We start from the raw sequence: 14,805 nt of genomic DNA, 5'->3' as shown, positions 1-14,805 counted from the left end.
TATCCTAACTCCATCCATTCAATGAAACCATGGCTCATCCGTATCCTAACTCCATCCATTCAATGAAACCATGGCTCATCCGTATCCTAACTCCATCCATTCAATGAAACCATGGCTCATCCGTATCCTAACTCCATCCATTCAATGAAACCATGGCTCATCCGTATCCTAACTCCATCCATTCAATGAAACCATGGCTCATCCGTATCCTAACTCCATCCATTCAATGAAACCATGGCTCATCTGTATCCTAACTCCATCCATTCAATGAAACCATGGCTCATCCGTATCCTAACTCCATCCATTCAATGAAACCATGGCTCATCCGTATCCTAACTCCATCCAGCTGCCTTGGCTCCATATCCCTTAATACTAGCAAAAATCTATTGATGTCAGATTTAAAATTATCAATTGAGCTAGCATCTATTGCTTTTTTTGGTGGAGATTTCCACACATCTACCACCCTATGCATGAAGAAATGCATCTTAACTTCTCTCCTGAATGGCCTGGTACTGATTATAAGGTTATGTCCCCTTATCCTAGACCCCCCCCTCCCCACCTTCCAAGTAGAAGTGATTTACATAAGTGTGATCATCCACCTAGAGGGGAACTTACGTTTGGGGAAGTTACAGACAGAGCAGGAGAAAGGAAGAAGAGAAATCCAGGAACAGATAAGGAAAGATGAGTGAGAAATAGAATGACTCACTCATGGTCCTGTCACTTTCAGTGGGACAAGACCTGGCTCCTGGGAGAAGAAGAAAAGAAATAGGCAGGCAGTTTACAAAACCACCTGTTATAAGATCATTCAGGACTATGATGAGTATCTCCGTCTTCACAATCAGTCTCTAACCCAGAGTGCAGTCAGTGGTGATCTGTTGTGATAGAGTGTAAATGAATGCAAAGTGCCTTGGATCCTTTGGTGGTGCTACAGCTCGGGGCTTTTATACTGGTGCTAGCTACTTGGAGAGCAGAGAGCCGTAACCTCCGGGGATTGCCCCGCCTGCTTTAATTTACCAAATGGCCCACCGGCAGTTGTGGGGCATGTTGGAGGGAGGGGCACCTTTTCCGCTGCCCCTGACTGCCGCTATGGACCTGGGAAAAATCCGGTTCTGGAACTTGCCTCCTTTGTTTTGTTGAATGCCATCAGGTGGTAGAAGTACCATGCTCCAATACCCAGTGGCACATTATTAATATAAAAGCATCTTTTGAGAGCCATAGGGAAAGTGGGTTACAGCAAGTGGGATATTACAGAACTATTCCTATATACTCCGTTAATGACAAGAGGCAAGAGCAATGCACTTTACATCAATACGGCAGAGAGTGTGGTAATAGGGGTTCCTGTAGTACTTGCTCATTTGGAGGCAAAAAGGGAATTTATACAACAGCAACAGAAAATAAACAATCTCAGTTCTATTTTAAAAAGGATTTAACTCTTTAGATCCCCCCACCCCCCACCCCATCCCATTTAAACTCTGTGCACTGTTACTTGCAGCCTTTGCCATTCTGCTGTTCAGGGGCCCGATTTCAGTCAGTGACTGTTTTATTTAACTGAAATGTGTTCACCATCTGTGATGGATGTAAGATGAGAACCAAAGAGACCGACACGCCAGTGCTGAGGAGGTTTGTCCCATCCATTGTTTCGAGATGGGCCTGCTTACCTGCCTCAGGTGAGTCCTGCTTCGCTGCTCACCTTTACAAAGACACCTCTTGCCTCCCTAATTATCGCCAGCTGTCTAGGGGAAGTGGGAAGTAGTAATTTGCCCATATACAAGCATGGTCTCCTACTAATTTCTACCTGTTGTCGTGCAGTGCGATCGGCTTGGCAGTAGTTACTTAACCATTATGTGGTTGTTAAATTGTACCTACCTTGGTTGTTTAATACAGGGAGAGAAGGCATTAGTAATTTAAGCCATGTGCAGCAATTGTTCTACTCTGATTTCTCCTTCTCTTTCTCTTCTCCCCATCACCCCCCCCCCCCCCACCACCACCACCTTCGCCCCACCATGCCTCCTGCAGTCGTTGCTGTGATAAGAAAAGTTGTGGCAACAGGAATGAGACGCCTTCGGACCCAGTGATAATTGACAGGTATGAACAGTTGTTTGCTCTTGATTATTGTACGACACCTGCCTCTCTGCAAGTGGCGGTGGTACATTGGCTGGTTGTTTGTGTGTGTGTATTTTATTTTTAACGTGTATAAACTCTCTCTCTCTCACTCGTCCTGTTACTTGTGCTGTAATTGTTGTATTCACGTGCGAGCGGCTTGGAAATTTTCTGGTGGTTTGTGTCCCTCAGAGGCCCGGGCTCTTGTTGACTCATCATAATGAAGGAATCGTTTTTGCTTGCATCTTACAGATTCTCCCTCTGTGGTTTTATATAGGTGTTGCATCAGGCAGCTGTGCACATTTATATGTACATGCATATAATATATATAGAAACCCACCGCCTTGTGGTTCTGAGTAGCTGGAATCAGCAGAATGTTAGACAAGTGAAGACCTTGCAAGAGAATTCCTGAATGACTTGTTTTTTTTTAGTATTTTGTTGTGCATTGTTACTGGAAGCATTATGGAGTTTGCACCGCCTCCCAGATGGCTCAATTAGTAAATGCACCTCCAGGTGTGGGGCTGAGCCGTCCAAACCGGAAAGGCTCCACGTTCGATCCCCGGTCCATGCCGAGTTAGCATGACCTCAGCCAGAATTGCAACAGAGGAGGTTGCGACAATCAGCTTCTGTGCCCCTGGGATAAGGGGGGGGAAAGATCAGCCAGGGTTCTCGCTCCTGATCGCTAATCAGCTGATTCGTACTGAAGGGCGTATGTATGTGATGATGGCTGAGGGCGTGGCCAGGCTGATGCTGTGATGCTTTCCCATGTCTAAGCGCCTGCCGGCACTCGCACAATAAAAACGGGCACTTGGGCAAGGTACCGTCGGGTAGCCTGCTCCCGGGGCACTGTACTTCAGCACGGGTCAACACCTTCAGGACAGGAGGAGAAAAAAAAATGGATGGGTGACAAAAAAAAAAGGAGTGTAACCTTTTGAAGAATTAAGTAGCACTTTCAGATCGTGTCATTACAATAAGATTGAAGAGCAGAATGGCCTGTTTTCTGCAGTAGGCAGAGACGGATCCTATGTGTTTGCTGTGTTGTTTTATTGTATGCACTGAGCTGTGGAACAGGGAAAGCCAGAATTGAAGGTTTCACTTCAGTGGAGTTTTATTGAAAGTGTCTGTATACACTCTCTGTGCATGTGCAGGCTGATACGTTAATAGCTGTTGCTACTGTATCGGTGCCAAATAAAAGAAGACTTCCTTCACTTCTTTCAATCAGTATTTTTTTTAACAAAGGCTGAGTTGAGATGGGATGGTGACTCCCCCGTTGGCTGGGCAGCGTGTACAGGCCAGCAATCGGGAAACCGCATTACTGGCCTCTATCAGCAGGCTCAGCATTCACCCGATGGATGCCCGGGAACAATGACAGCCCGAGGGAGGTGGTGTTTATATCTGCCAGCAAGGTGCTGCTTCTTCCAATAAAACGCTCTCTTAAGGTGGGCCTCGGTACATCCGGAGCCAGGACTGGCATCTCATTCATGTTGCAGCCGAACTCGGGGCAGCAGGTGCAGTAAGGTGGATGTAGCACTAGACAGGCGTCCCTTTGGGGAAAACACTCGGCAGAACAACACGCAAGACAACGCATTCTCGCCCTTTCTGAGGAGGCCGACAACTTTCAAAGGCGTTTGTTGTGTGACTGAACCATTTAGCAGCTGAATAATGGGGCTGGTTGGATCACCAAAGGGTCTAAATGTCCCTGTAAGCCTTGTTTACTAGATCTTTCTCATTCATTGTAAAGTTGTAGTATGGCAGATTCCCACATGGAAAGGCAGACTTATACCGCATTTGATGCATTTTCCTATTAGCGCTGTTTAAATATTGCGATCATGGTTTTATTTACGTCATTATTAGGCTGGGGAAGATACAGGGGTATGGACTGAATCCCCCCCTCCCCCAAAAGGACACGGGTTTCTTTGAAATTCTCATGGAAAAAGTGGGCGCCAATAATACTATATGGATATGGAACCCTGTCCGGGGTCAGATTCTCCCGATTTCCCATGTGGCCGGTCCTCCCCTGGAAAGGTACATGAGGGAGAAGGGAACAGAGGGATGTGGGGAAGATGGTAGGAGGTAATTAGAGTGGGAGGATACTCGTGTGAACTATAAACGCCGACACAGACCAGTTGGGCCGAATGGCCTGTTTCTGTGCTGAAGATTGTATGTCATGTAAAGATCTGAACGGGCGGTAAATGCGATAATACTTTTGCAAGGATGTAGGAAAGGAAGAATTAAGTAGTCTCAGCCTCTGGCCAGGAAACAAATAGGCAGCCTGTGGTGTCCTGCACTGAGCCAGGCAGCCATTTACATTTGTCACAGGCTGGAGGCAAAGTGGTGGGGTGGGGGGGGGGGGGGGGGGAAGAGAAATGACTCTTAAAGTGGTACTCCGAGCAGCCGAAGGCACCAGTTACCTTGCAGTACTGCCGCCAGCTCTGTGTGGTAAATGAAATATTCTTTATTCCACGCTTGGTTTGGGATTTACCTCTGGGAATTGTCTTGGGGCTTGCGTAATTTCGATAGTGAGCCGGTGATTTATTGGCACTCGGAACTGATGCAGCTGGAGTTTGGTGCACATCAGTTCAGTCAGTCCTGGGCCCCGATCGCGAGTGAATCTGTTGCTCTGGGAGTGCAATTTGGGCTTTAGGTCACTGGGGTGCACTGCAGCTGAGAGAGAAAAAAAATAAACCAACTTGCTTATTAACAAGAAGGAGCTTGTTGTTCTTCTCGCAACAGGAATATCAAAAAAACACAAACATAAAGGAGGGAAAAACCTGCCTGTGGTTCAAACCCGCTGTCAACTGCAAGTGTCCCTTGGCTGTCACAAAGTAGGTTTCCAGCAGATCAGACTGGACACCATTTGACCAAGGCGCCTTATATGGTGCTTTTACACTAGCTAAAGATTTGCTCCTGTTTTGGGGTGAGTCGGGTGACCTCCGTACACCAGTCTCTCCCCTTTGATGTGTTCTGTCAAATGCTGCAGTGTTATGCAGAGGCCTGGTTGATCGGCCTGGGTTGGGGGGGCGAATGTTTATGGGGGGGTGGAATTGGCTCTCCACATTTACTTTACAGCAACAGGTGACCTTAACCTGATGGCACATCTGTAGACCCACATTTTCATAGCGTCGGTCGCAAATAGTTGGTGTCACTACACTGAGAAGCAGCTCGAGAGGGAACGAAGAGTCTCCCATCGTCGTGCTCCTGTAACGTCCAAGAGCACCATAGATCACCTAAAGGTCAAGGAAGTCCAAATGACTGACATGAAGGCCAGTGCCAATTAATCAGTTCTACAAAGTGCAGGGATACCTAGGCATCACTCAGTAATTACAAGTCATTGATCTGATTGAGGGATACAGTGACCATCAGTTATCTGAACCCCCTTATTTACCACCCCCCCCCCAACCCCCGCATTGAGATTCCAGACTCAGACATCACTGCCTACTATTTATTGATGATCTTGACTGTTTCAATTTTAATGTGGATTTAGTTTTGATTCTACTTTGGGGTGTCTATGCTCATCAGTGATCTGTGGTGGGTACCACATGAGAAATTTATGTGGAATTGCTGTGAAGTTCTATGTAGTGTGTGTATCGTAATTGTGGTAGAGTCTGACCTGTGTCTCTACATACATACACACACATGTATGTTTTGGCTGATGTTAAGAGTCCCTCTCTTTAGGCTTCATGGGGGGGGGTGGGGGGAGTTTTAACACCCCACAACGGGCAGGAGAGGGCTGGGGGAAGGGGGGTTTCAAAATTTCAAAAATCTGGAACATGACCCCAACCCGCCTCGAACATGCCCACTACAGAGGCCGGTTGGGGGGCAGGCAAGTAACCTGCTCTCAGAGGCAGGTCAGTCATTTAAATATGCTGATGAGGCTGCGTGCCTCAAATTTGAACAGACTTTTAGATTTAACGGCTGCGGGCCGGGCTTCACAGGCCTCAGGAAAACCGGCAGCTGAAGGGAGGTGAGAAAGGCCGGTTCCAGTTGGTAAGTGCCTTTCCAGTGCTGCTCGTGGGCAGGAGGAGAAGGAGTGCTACCCCTGGCCTCTCAAGTAAACCTGCTTCCCTCTCTGTGATCGGCCGACCCCCCCACTCCACCCAAACAATCCCCCCCTCCAACCCGTGATTTTCCCCTGACCTGCGATCTCCCCAACCCCGCCCCGCGATCTCCCCAACCCCGCCCCGCGATCTCCCCAACCCCGCCCCGCGATCTCCCCAACCCCGCTCCGCGATCCTCCCCCCGCTCCGCGATCTCCCCCCACCACCTGTAAATATCGGGGCCATGTTATCTGATAGATGCTCTCCACACTAGGGTTGGCACATTTTGCATTTTCACCAGGATAGGAACAGAGCTCGCTCCTGGCCAGGGGAACCAAATCAGAATCAGGCATTATGAACAAGATATGGCTGGCTGCGATTTATGTCAGGCCGCATTCACAGGGCGCGTGGTTCGGAGGATCTGGGCTATGGTGTGTTTCCCATTCTACAAACCCATCGCTCCCCTCAAGCACAAGATTGCTGAATTGCCCCTTAAACCCAGTTTGACACTGCACCCCATCCAGTGTCAAAACCAAGTTGTGCGAGACTGCCTCTCTCCCAGACTCTGAAGTTATACTTGTCACTTTTATGCCACTTTCACAGCAGAGCTGAACTTGCAGTATAAACAGACCAAATTTCAAATCTTTTGAGCACGTAGGAATTTTATTTTTTAAAACTTAATTTTAAAGTTTTCAGTGTTTGCAAAGGGCTGACTGTCGCATTGACTCTTTTCATAGAATCATACAGTGCAGGAGGAAGCCGTTCGGCCAATTGTGCCTGTCCCAGCTCTTTGAAAGAGCTATTCAGTTAGTCCCACTCTCCTGTTCTTTCCCCTTAGCCCTGCAAATTTCTCCTTTTCAAGTATATCTCCAATTCTCTTTTGAAAGATACTATTGAATCTGCTTCCAGCACCTTTCCAGATCATAACAACTCGCTGTGTAAACAAATTTCTCCACATTTTCCCCCCTGGAATTTTTTTGTCTTAAAAATCTTTTTATCTTAAAAATCTTCATTGTTTTCATAGCATTGAGAAGTTAAAGGTATTCAGGTGCAGTGTAGCTGTGAACACAGAGTGCTGTTTTGCCTGGGCAGAGAGTGATGCGCAGACGTCAGCCTCCGACCAATACCTGCAATAGACAATGACCTCAACGCATTTATATTGACGTCATAGTCGTGCATCAATGGAGAGTCTGGGATGTCCCCGGTCATTGTGACCTGATGTTACTGACTTCATTAGTCAGCAGTCAGGGGCTGGTTTGGATCTGCCCAGGGTTACAAGGATTAATTAATTTATGACATCAAATTCATAGAAAGGTCAGTCAAAAATGCTGGTTTTAAAATGAATAATCGCACTTTATTTAGAGACTCGGGATGTTGCCCTGTGGTGGGCCCCCAACTCTTGCTGTGATTACTGTTTCAATTAAAATGCCCTCCCGATGGCTCAGTGAGTAACAACATCAGCCAACTGTGGTATTGAGCCTCACAAATGAGGATGGTCCCGGATTCGATGCCTGATCTGTACTGAACTAGCTCAGGGACGCGGTGCCGGTGCTACATTTGGCCCCCCCACGTCCCTGGACTCGGGAGGTCAAAAAAAAAATCGGCCATTGTTCCTGTTCCCGATCGCTTTCCAGCCATTCCTTCTGGAAGGTGCGTGCGTGCAGACATCGTGTGAAAGCAGGATCAGCCTGCTGACACTCGCTGCCTAGGCTCGCGCATGAAGAATGGTATCGGAGGGTCGCTGGCATCAAAGAAAGGCAACGGGGAGAAAACTGGAGATAGTCTAAGATATATTTGATAATGGAACAGAGCAGGAATTTCAGGGGGTTTTACCCTTGGTTTGAGAAATAAGCTACATCATTCACACTCCAGGGGGGGTTTGGGCAATGCAGAGTGGAGACTCTTGTGTATGTTAGTATAGAGTGCCATTGGCTGAACCCTTGGCTATGGCAGCTGCCTACCTGCCCTCTCATCGAGGGATTAGTACATAGTATATTGGGGAATAATGGTGTATATTGCACCAAAAGATCAATCATTGTGAAATAAAACAGATCAACCAGACAGGCATCACCCATATTGCTATATACTAAAGATTTGCTACCTCGCATGAAACACTGGGTGCTTTTTCCCCTTCTCTGCTGAAAGCCTTGCCTCTTAGGGGTTGTGTTCCCATGGGCACGGGGTCGCCCTGCGGACCTGCACCCATTCTTCATGTGTGAGCGACCGTAGTTAGTCCCGGCATGCTATTTGACCATGGGCAGCATCACGACTGAACTCGAGCCTGCCCTCGCATGACGTCAGTACACGCGCACATTCCGATGGGCGCGCGGGGTCCCTGGATACCGAGCAGGAGCCTGGGTGAGCTGGGACCAGCTGTAGTATTTGCTGTGTCCCCCCGCCCCCGGATGAAATCAGCTAACCCCACATCGACCAGGAAAGGGCACCTGGTTCCTTCTGGTCTCTATGGCGCAGCATCACACTATTAATGCAGTTAGGCGCTGATCCATATGAGGAGCTTTACCTTCCCTGTTTTAAGTCCTTGACATATGGATATGATGGGAGTTTAACCAAGATAAATTAAATGCAACATTTTAAAAAATAATTTAAAGAGCCCTCTTCTGTAATTAGAGAGGGGAAGAGACGGACGAGAGTGAAGAGCTAAGTATTATCATTGCCACAATGATATCGCATGCAAATGACGCATTTTTTCATCATTTTCATCCCAATGTCGGGTCTTTGTAAACAAATGAGAAAAGGTTTTGCCAAAGACTCCTTGTTCATGAAAATGTCGTCACTTTAATAATGCACCATCAATATAAACAATATTAAAAAAAAGTTTGCTGACTTATCTTTTGCAAAATACTGGTCCTATTAACATTGGACGGAGGTGATGCAGGGATGGAAACAATTAACACAAATTGCCCACTTTAGCTGAGAAAAGCTCGCTTGTTAAAAAAAAAATACCTAGTGACGTTCAAACTGGGTTTTATGTGAGCTGCATGGGATAGTTGCAAAGAGGGTATAATTTTTATAATATATTCTAGTAAAGCTGGTACTGTGAGAAGTTATGAATGAAATCCAGAGATTGAGGCATAAAAGAGAGACAGATTTTTTTAGTTTAGCTGCTCCAGACCTCTCTGGTGAATGATATGGGGGAGGGAACCAGTTTGAGTGATTAGTGATGTGTATGTGTGTGTGTGCTCTGTGAATCTGGATTGAGTTACCTGTTTTGAATTAGTGGGGCTCCCATTGCTCCTGACGAGCCCTTGCCCTAGTAGGATAATTAAACTCTTCCTAGGCCTCGGCTAACCCTGCCAATTTAGGTGGGATTGCATGCAGAAGAACGTTGATGTTGTGGCTCACTGTTTACTTTGCCAGGAATGTCATAAGAGCTGCCAGGATGCTGACCCCTGATGCATTAGTAACCTAACCACTGCCAACAGTTGCTGATATCTGTCTCCCTGCCAGGGGTTCATAGTGGTTTGTTGATTTTAGAGGGGGTGGGGAAGGGGAAGAGGAAGAAGGAGCCATTTTTGTGTGTTTTCTTTTGCACTATAATATACCCGAATCCTTGCAGAGTTTGCTATTATGTTTTGAATTTTTGAAATAGTTTTCCCATTGTCTGTGTTGGGTGAGCGGTGCCAATGGGATGTGGTATTTTGTAACATTGAACACAATAAGGCTTCCTTTTAACTTGTGGCTTGTGCTTTCTGTAGAGTTTTTTTGTGTGTTGGAGATGGTGTTATTTTAAGGACTATTTGATTACAGGCTGTCCAAAGCTATTTGCTGGCATACATATGGCTTTGCCTGATGGCTCAGTGGGCCAATACACGAACCTTGTAAGGAATCCGGACCAGGAAGGTTCCAGATTTGATCCCTGATCACTACCTGCTTATCTGATCGATTTGAGGCAGCATTCAGGGCGTTACACTTCACCTCAATGACTCCCAAGGATCGGATGTGGAAAGATCACCTAGGGTTCCTATTCCTGATCACCGTTCAGTGACTGAGGCTGGACAGTGTGATTGTGAAATGAAGACATGGTCGGGATCGGTGGTAATGCCTGTCCTTATGGGTTGAATAGCTTGCTCAGGGGGATGAACTTCGGCAAGGGTTCTCCCGCTTGCCCGCTGTAACTTTGGCAGAAGAGTGTGGAAATGCCGGAGAAATGGCATAAACGCTATTTGCATCTTTTTTTCCAGGATATCCGCATCTCTTACCTTGAAGTTATGCAGACCAGCAGGAGAAACCCTACGGAAATTCACCCACTTAGTGTTTAGACTAGGGTCACTCATTAATGCTTTGTTGAGGGCTTTTCTCTCTTGGACCATATTAGCGGACTGTGAATGGACACTCAAGACACATTGGACAGCAGCCTTCTCCGGGGCCACAGGTGAAGGGGGCAGGTTGGCCGCAAGAGGCTGCACTGTCTGAACGAGTGCCAACTTGTCCAGGCTCGCGCACAAAGAATGGACACTCAAGTAAGGCCCCCGAGTGCTGCTGATGCCAGTGGAACTGTATCCCAGGATAAATCAGCACCTTCAGGAGAAGAAGCAAGATGTTCAATTGGCTTTGACTTGGGATTGGGTGAAGGGGGGAGGGATGGTTGAGAAAACCTAGTCTATCCAAAGCACTAAATCTTGTACATTACTATTACTTTGAAGAGACCAATAACTTTTACGCCACTCTGTAAAAGCTTCTAATACATTACCATTCCAGAGGGTTTATTAGATTTTTTTTTGCACAGGTAATTAGCATACATTGTACTAATTATGCTGGAGAACTAATGACAGGAGCTTTTATTAATTAGGTTTCCTTTACATGCACTGGAAGTGGCTGGAACCATGACAGTCACTAAACAAATGAACCTAATCACCAAACCAGACACGCACTGAAATTATTATTTTTAATTATTAAGCTCAACATGTTATTTTTTCTCTCTGCTATTTGTCCCCCTCCATTCCTCTCCATCACTGCCGCAGGCACCGGTCACCTCCAAAATACTTCACCCAAGTGGCCATTCCTCCATGTGGAAGCCTAAACAGTGAGTGTCCACAGTGTATCCAATTGTCGAGGACGGTACAGCACCATCCTGTCCCTCAACTGGTGTCCACATGTGCATACGTTCAGCGAGGATTGACATGTTGATTGGGGGCATGGAGCCTAGCTGATTTTCCCTTGCTTAACCTAGAGGGTTGAGGCCAATCTGGAGCCCCTATTGCTACCCTGGCTAAGATCGACAAACTCAGCAAACACAATGGCTTGGCATTCCTGCATTCATTAGCTCAACACTGCAACAGGCAGTGCCTTTACCCACTGACCCATTGAGATCATACTGCTATCTTTTTCTTTAGAGTTAACTATTGTCTAGGTGTTGAGGGGCCAATTTATTCTCTGTTTGCCACAATGCCCTAAATGTCTCTGATCTAGGGAAGGAATGCTGCTCCTGATCACTAGCCATTGACCCTGCTGGATATCATGCATTTGGTAGTGTCAGGTAAAGACAGGAGCAGGCTCAGTTAAGATGCTCGTCACAGATGACTGGGCTGCTGTAATATGTATTTTCCTCTTCCCTACCTGAAAATTAGCTGACTCCATCTCTCTTTTTTGTCAATTTTCTCTTCTCCTGAAGATGCCGGCTCATGTTTGGCACGTTTCCATCGGCACCTGGTGCCCTTGGGTAACTGGCCATTGTAAGCTAGGGTTGCCATCTCTGGTTGTATGTCTTCCTGGAGCTTTCATCACGTGACCACCCGCCTCCATGCTCCCGCCATTGGACAACCGACACGTCCATTCTCATAGGGCCCTGCCTTCCCACACCAATTGGAAAGCAAACACCCTTCATTATCCGATTGGATGATTCTTGACTGTCAGTCAAATAGGATTTTTACCCATCGCCAATATTTTTATAACTAATAAACAAAAGTGTTCAAAGAAAATGAAAAAAACCCACAATTTTCTTAATGTCTGTATAATTTTTCTCCCCTGGGGTAACTTGAAGCATCTGCTTAGGAGATTAATCTTGAATTTCTGGAGACCCCAGGACAATCCTGGTGGGTTGGCAACCCTAATGTAAGCACTGGTGGTGAGTGGCACCTCTTTGGTTTGTTTAGTTGAGTACCACATTATATAATGCATTTAACCACTAAACCATTGGGTCTCCTTTAAGAGGTACTTAAGGTCAGGAGGGAAGTGGTTTAAAGCAATTTCAGTAGTTACCCACAGTCTTGTTTTTTTTTCAACACACTCCCGTTTTTTTTTCAACACACTCTCTCTGATAAGGCTGGAGGCCTTTATTCCTCCCTTTAATATAGATGTTATGATCATCTGCTGATGGATGACAACAAAGTTAGCATGTGGTCCAAAATATCTTTGTTTCATGAATTGTAAAACATGCTTGAAACTCAGATTAAATTAGAAACAGTGGCAGAGTACGACAGATGAATTGGAGACTGGCACCTTCCAGGGGGAGGAGTGGGAGCAAAAAAAAACCTGACAGCCAGCGAGTAAATTGTTTTGGTATCCATCTCAGTATTTTCGAGGCAGTTATTAACTTTGAATTTCAAGGGATTAAAATCAGGTTAAAACTGTTTGAGGTATTACATTTTTAATAAAAGTATAAGCCTGTTAGTTGACACCTGTTTAATATTGATATTGTCTGCTGTCTCATCCATATGCTGCTGCGCTGGAGTGTCACTTCCTGGGCCTTTGACTTTTTTCAATGAGATTACTTCAATTACCTTAATCTGAAGTCAGTCAAATGGACACGAAGGCCGCTGACAGCTAATAGATTGTTTTTTTTTGTAGCTTTCCTTTTTTTCTTTCCTTCTTCACATTCTTTTATCTGAACAAAGCTTATACATACATACACTTGTGTCTCTCTCAGCGTCAGTGCGAGTTGGGAGTTGGGGGGGGGGGACTCATCAAGAAATATGAGAAGGAGACAGGTCGACTTGCTGCCTGATAAGCCTGACAGCATAGGCCTCAATAGATCAGAGTTAAATGTCACTAAATCCTGCCAAGCATGCTCGTTTGTCTTTCCTGAAGCGGGGCTGGGCTACTTTTAGCAATCCTATCATCTGGTCACCTGATTCTGAAAGAGGTGTTCAGAGTTGCCCACAGGCCACTGTTTCCTCCCTCCCTCCCCCCCCCGCCCCCCCCCCCCGCCCTCCAGCTTGTCTTGTGCCACCTGGGCAGATCAGATCACAATGTCCCAGGACGCGCAAAGCCCAATCAGCTGCTGCTTGTTTGCTGCTCCGTGTCTCCCAGAAGGCCAATAGCTGCACTCGACAGACTAGAGGGAGCCAATGGTATCTTGTGTAGGAAGGAAGTTGCTTTTCCTTTTATTTTAGATAAGGTGTCATTCATAAGAGCTGCTTGTTGAACTAATCAGGTTAATTGAGAGCCCTGAACAGCAGTCAATGAGCTGATCTTTCCTTCCTGTCAGGACTGAGAGGCTGGGGGAAGGGCAAAAATGTTTTATCTAATTGATTTAAGTTCTAACTTTAAGGGACCTAGTGGTTCATAACCAGTGACTTTTAGGCTTTACTGCAATCCTATTTAAAAAGGCACTCTCTTCAGTTCTGGGAGGAGGGAGTAGATGAACTATTAGCTTTTGTTTTTTATTTCTCTCCTCATCCCTGATGATGCTGAATCTGGCTGGAATACTGTTCAATGGGCGCTGGACGCCATTCAGTACCTTGTTCATCGTGTGTGGGCCTAGACAGTGACAGTTAGCAGGCTATTCCTCCATGAGGGAGGCATCACAGCTGGGCCTAATCCTGTCCTCGCCCAATAGGCGCACACTTGCACGGGGGAGGGAGGGTCAATGGAAATAGCAATCAGGAGCAAGAATCCTGTCCATAGATCTGGGATGCTAAGGTGAACTGTAGCATCCCAGACCTAGGGAATCAAACCTAGTCAATACTGGTCTGCATTGCTCAATTACTCACTGACTTTACTAATTGTAAAGAAATCTTTGACTTCCGTTTCAATTTACAGCAATAATCTGGATAAACATGCAAACTCAGGTGGAGTATTAGGGTTATAGACTATCAAGGTACGTGGAGTATTAGGATTAGAGACTATAAAGGTGCATAAGAGCATAAGAAATAGGAGCAGCGTAGGCCATCCAGCCCCTGAAGCCTGCTCCGCCATTCAACAACATCATGGCTGATCTACCTCAACGCCATTTGCCTGCACTATCCCCGTATCCCTTGATGCCTTTAATATCTAGAAATCTATTGATCTCTGCTTTAGATGTACTCAATAACTGAGCCTCCACAGCCCTCTGGGGTTCCATTCTCAACCCCTCAGATAATGAAGCAGTCCGTGCCCGCATGCAGCAAGACCTGGACAACATCCAGGCTTGGGCTGATCAGTGGCAAGTAACATTCACGCCAGACAAGTGCAATGACAATCTCCAACAAGAGAGAGTCTAACCACCTCCACTTGACATTCAACGGCATTACCCATCGCCGAATTCCCCACTATCAACATCCTGGAGGTCACCATCGACCAGAAACTTAACTGGACCAGCCACATAAATACTGTGGTTACAAGAGCAGGTCAGAGGCTGGGTATTCTGTGGCGAGTGACTCACCTCCTGACTTCCCAAAGCCTTTCCACCATCTACAAGGCATAAGTCAGGAGTGTGATGGAATACTCT

General features: G+C 46.3%; 1 protein-coding gene across 4 annotated transcripts in view; it reads left to right on the top strand.

The window, feature by feature from the left end:
• ebf1a (EBF transcription factor 1a) overlaps nt 1-14,805 on the top strand; it is a 414,365-nt gene that overhangs the window by 17,978 nt on the left and 381,582 nt on the right. For all 4 annotated transcript variants that reach the window (XM_067996542.1, XM_067996543.1, XM_067996541.1 and 1 more), the window contains exon 6: nt 2,017-2,085. In XM_067996542.1, coding sequence (XP_067852643.1) covers nt 2,017-2,085 — 69 coding nt within the window. The remainder of the gene's footprint in view (nt 1-2,016; nt 2,086-14,805) is intronic.

The sequence above is a fragment of the Heptranchias perlo genome, chromosome 14 (genome assembly GCF_035084215.1).
Source record: "Heptranchias perlo isolate sHepPer1 chromosome 14, sHepPer1.hap1, whole genome shotgun sequence".
In the NCBI taxonomy this organism is placed as follows: Eukaryota; Metazoa; Chordata; class Chondrichthyes; order Hexanchiformes; family Hexanchidae; genus Heptranchias; species Heptranchias perlo.
This window is presented reverse-complemented; position numbering and strand designations above follow the sequence as displayed.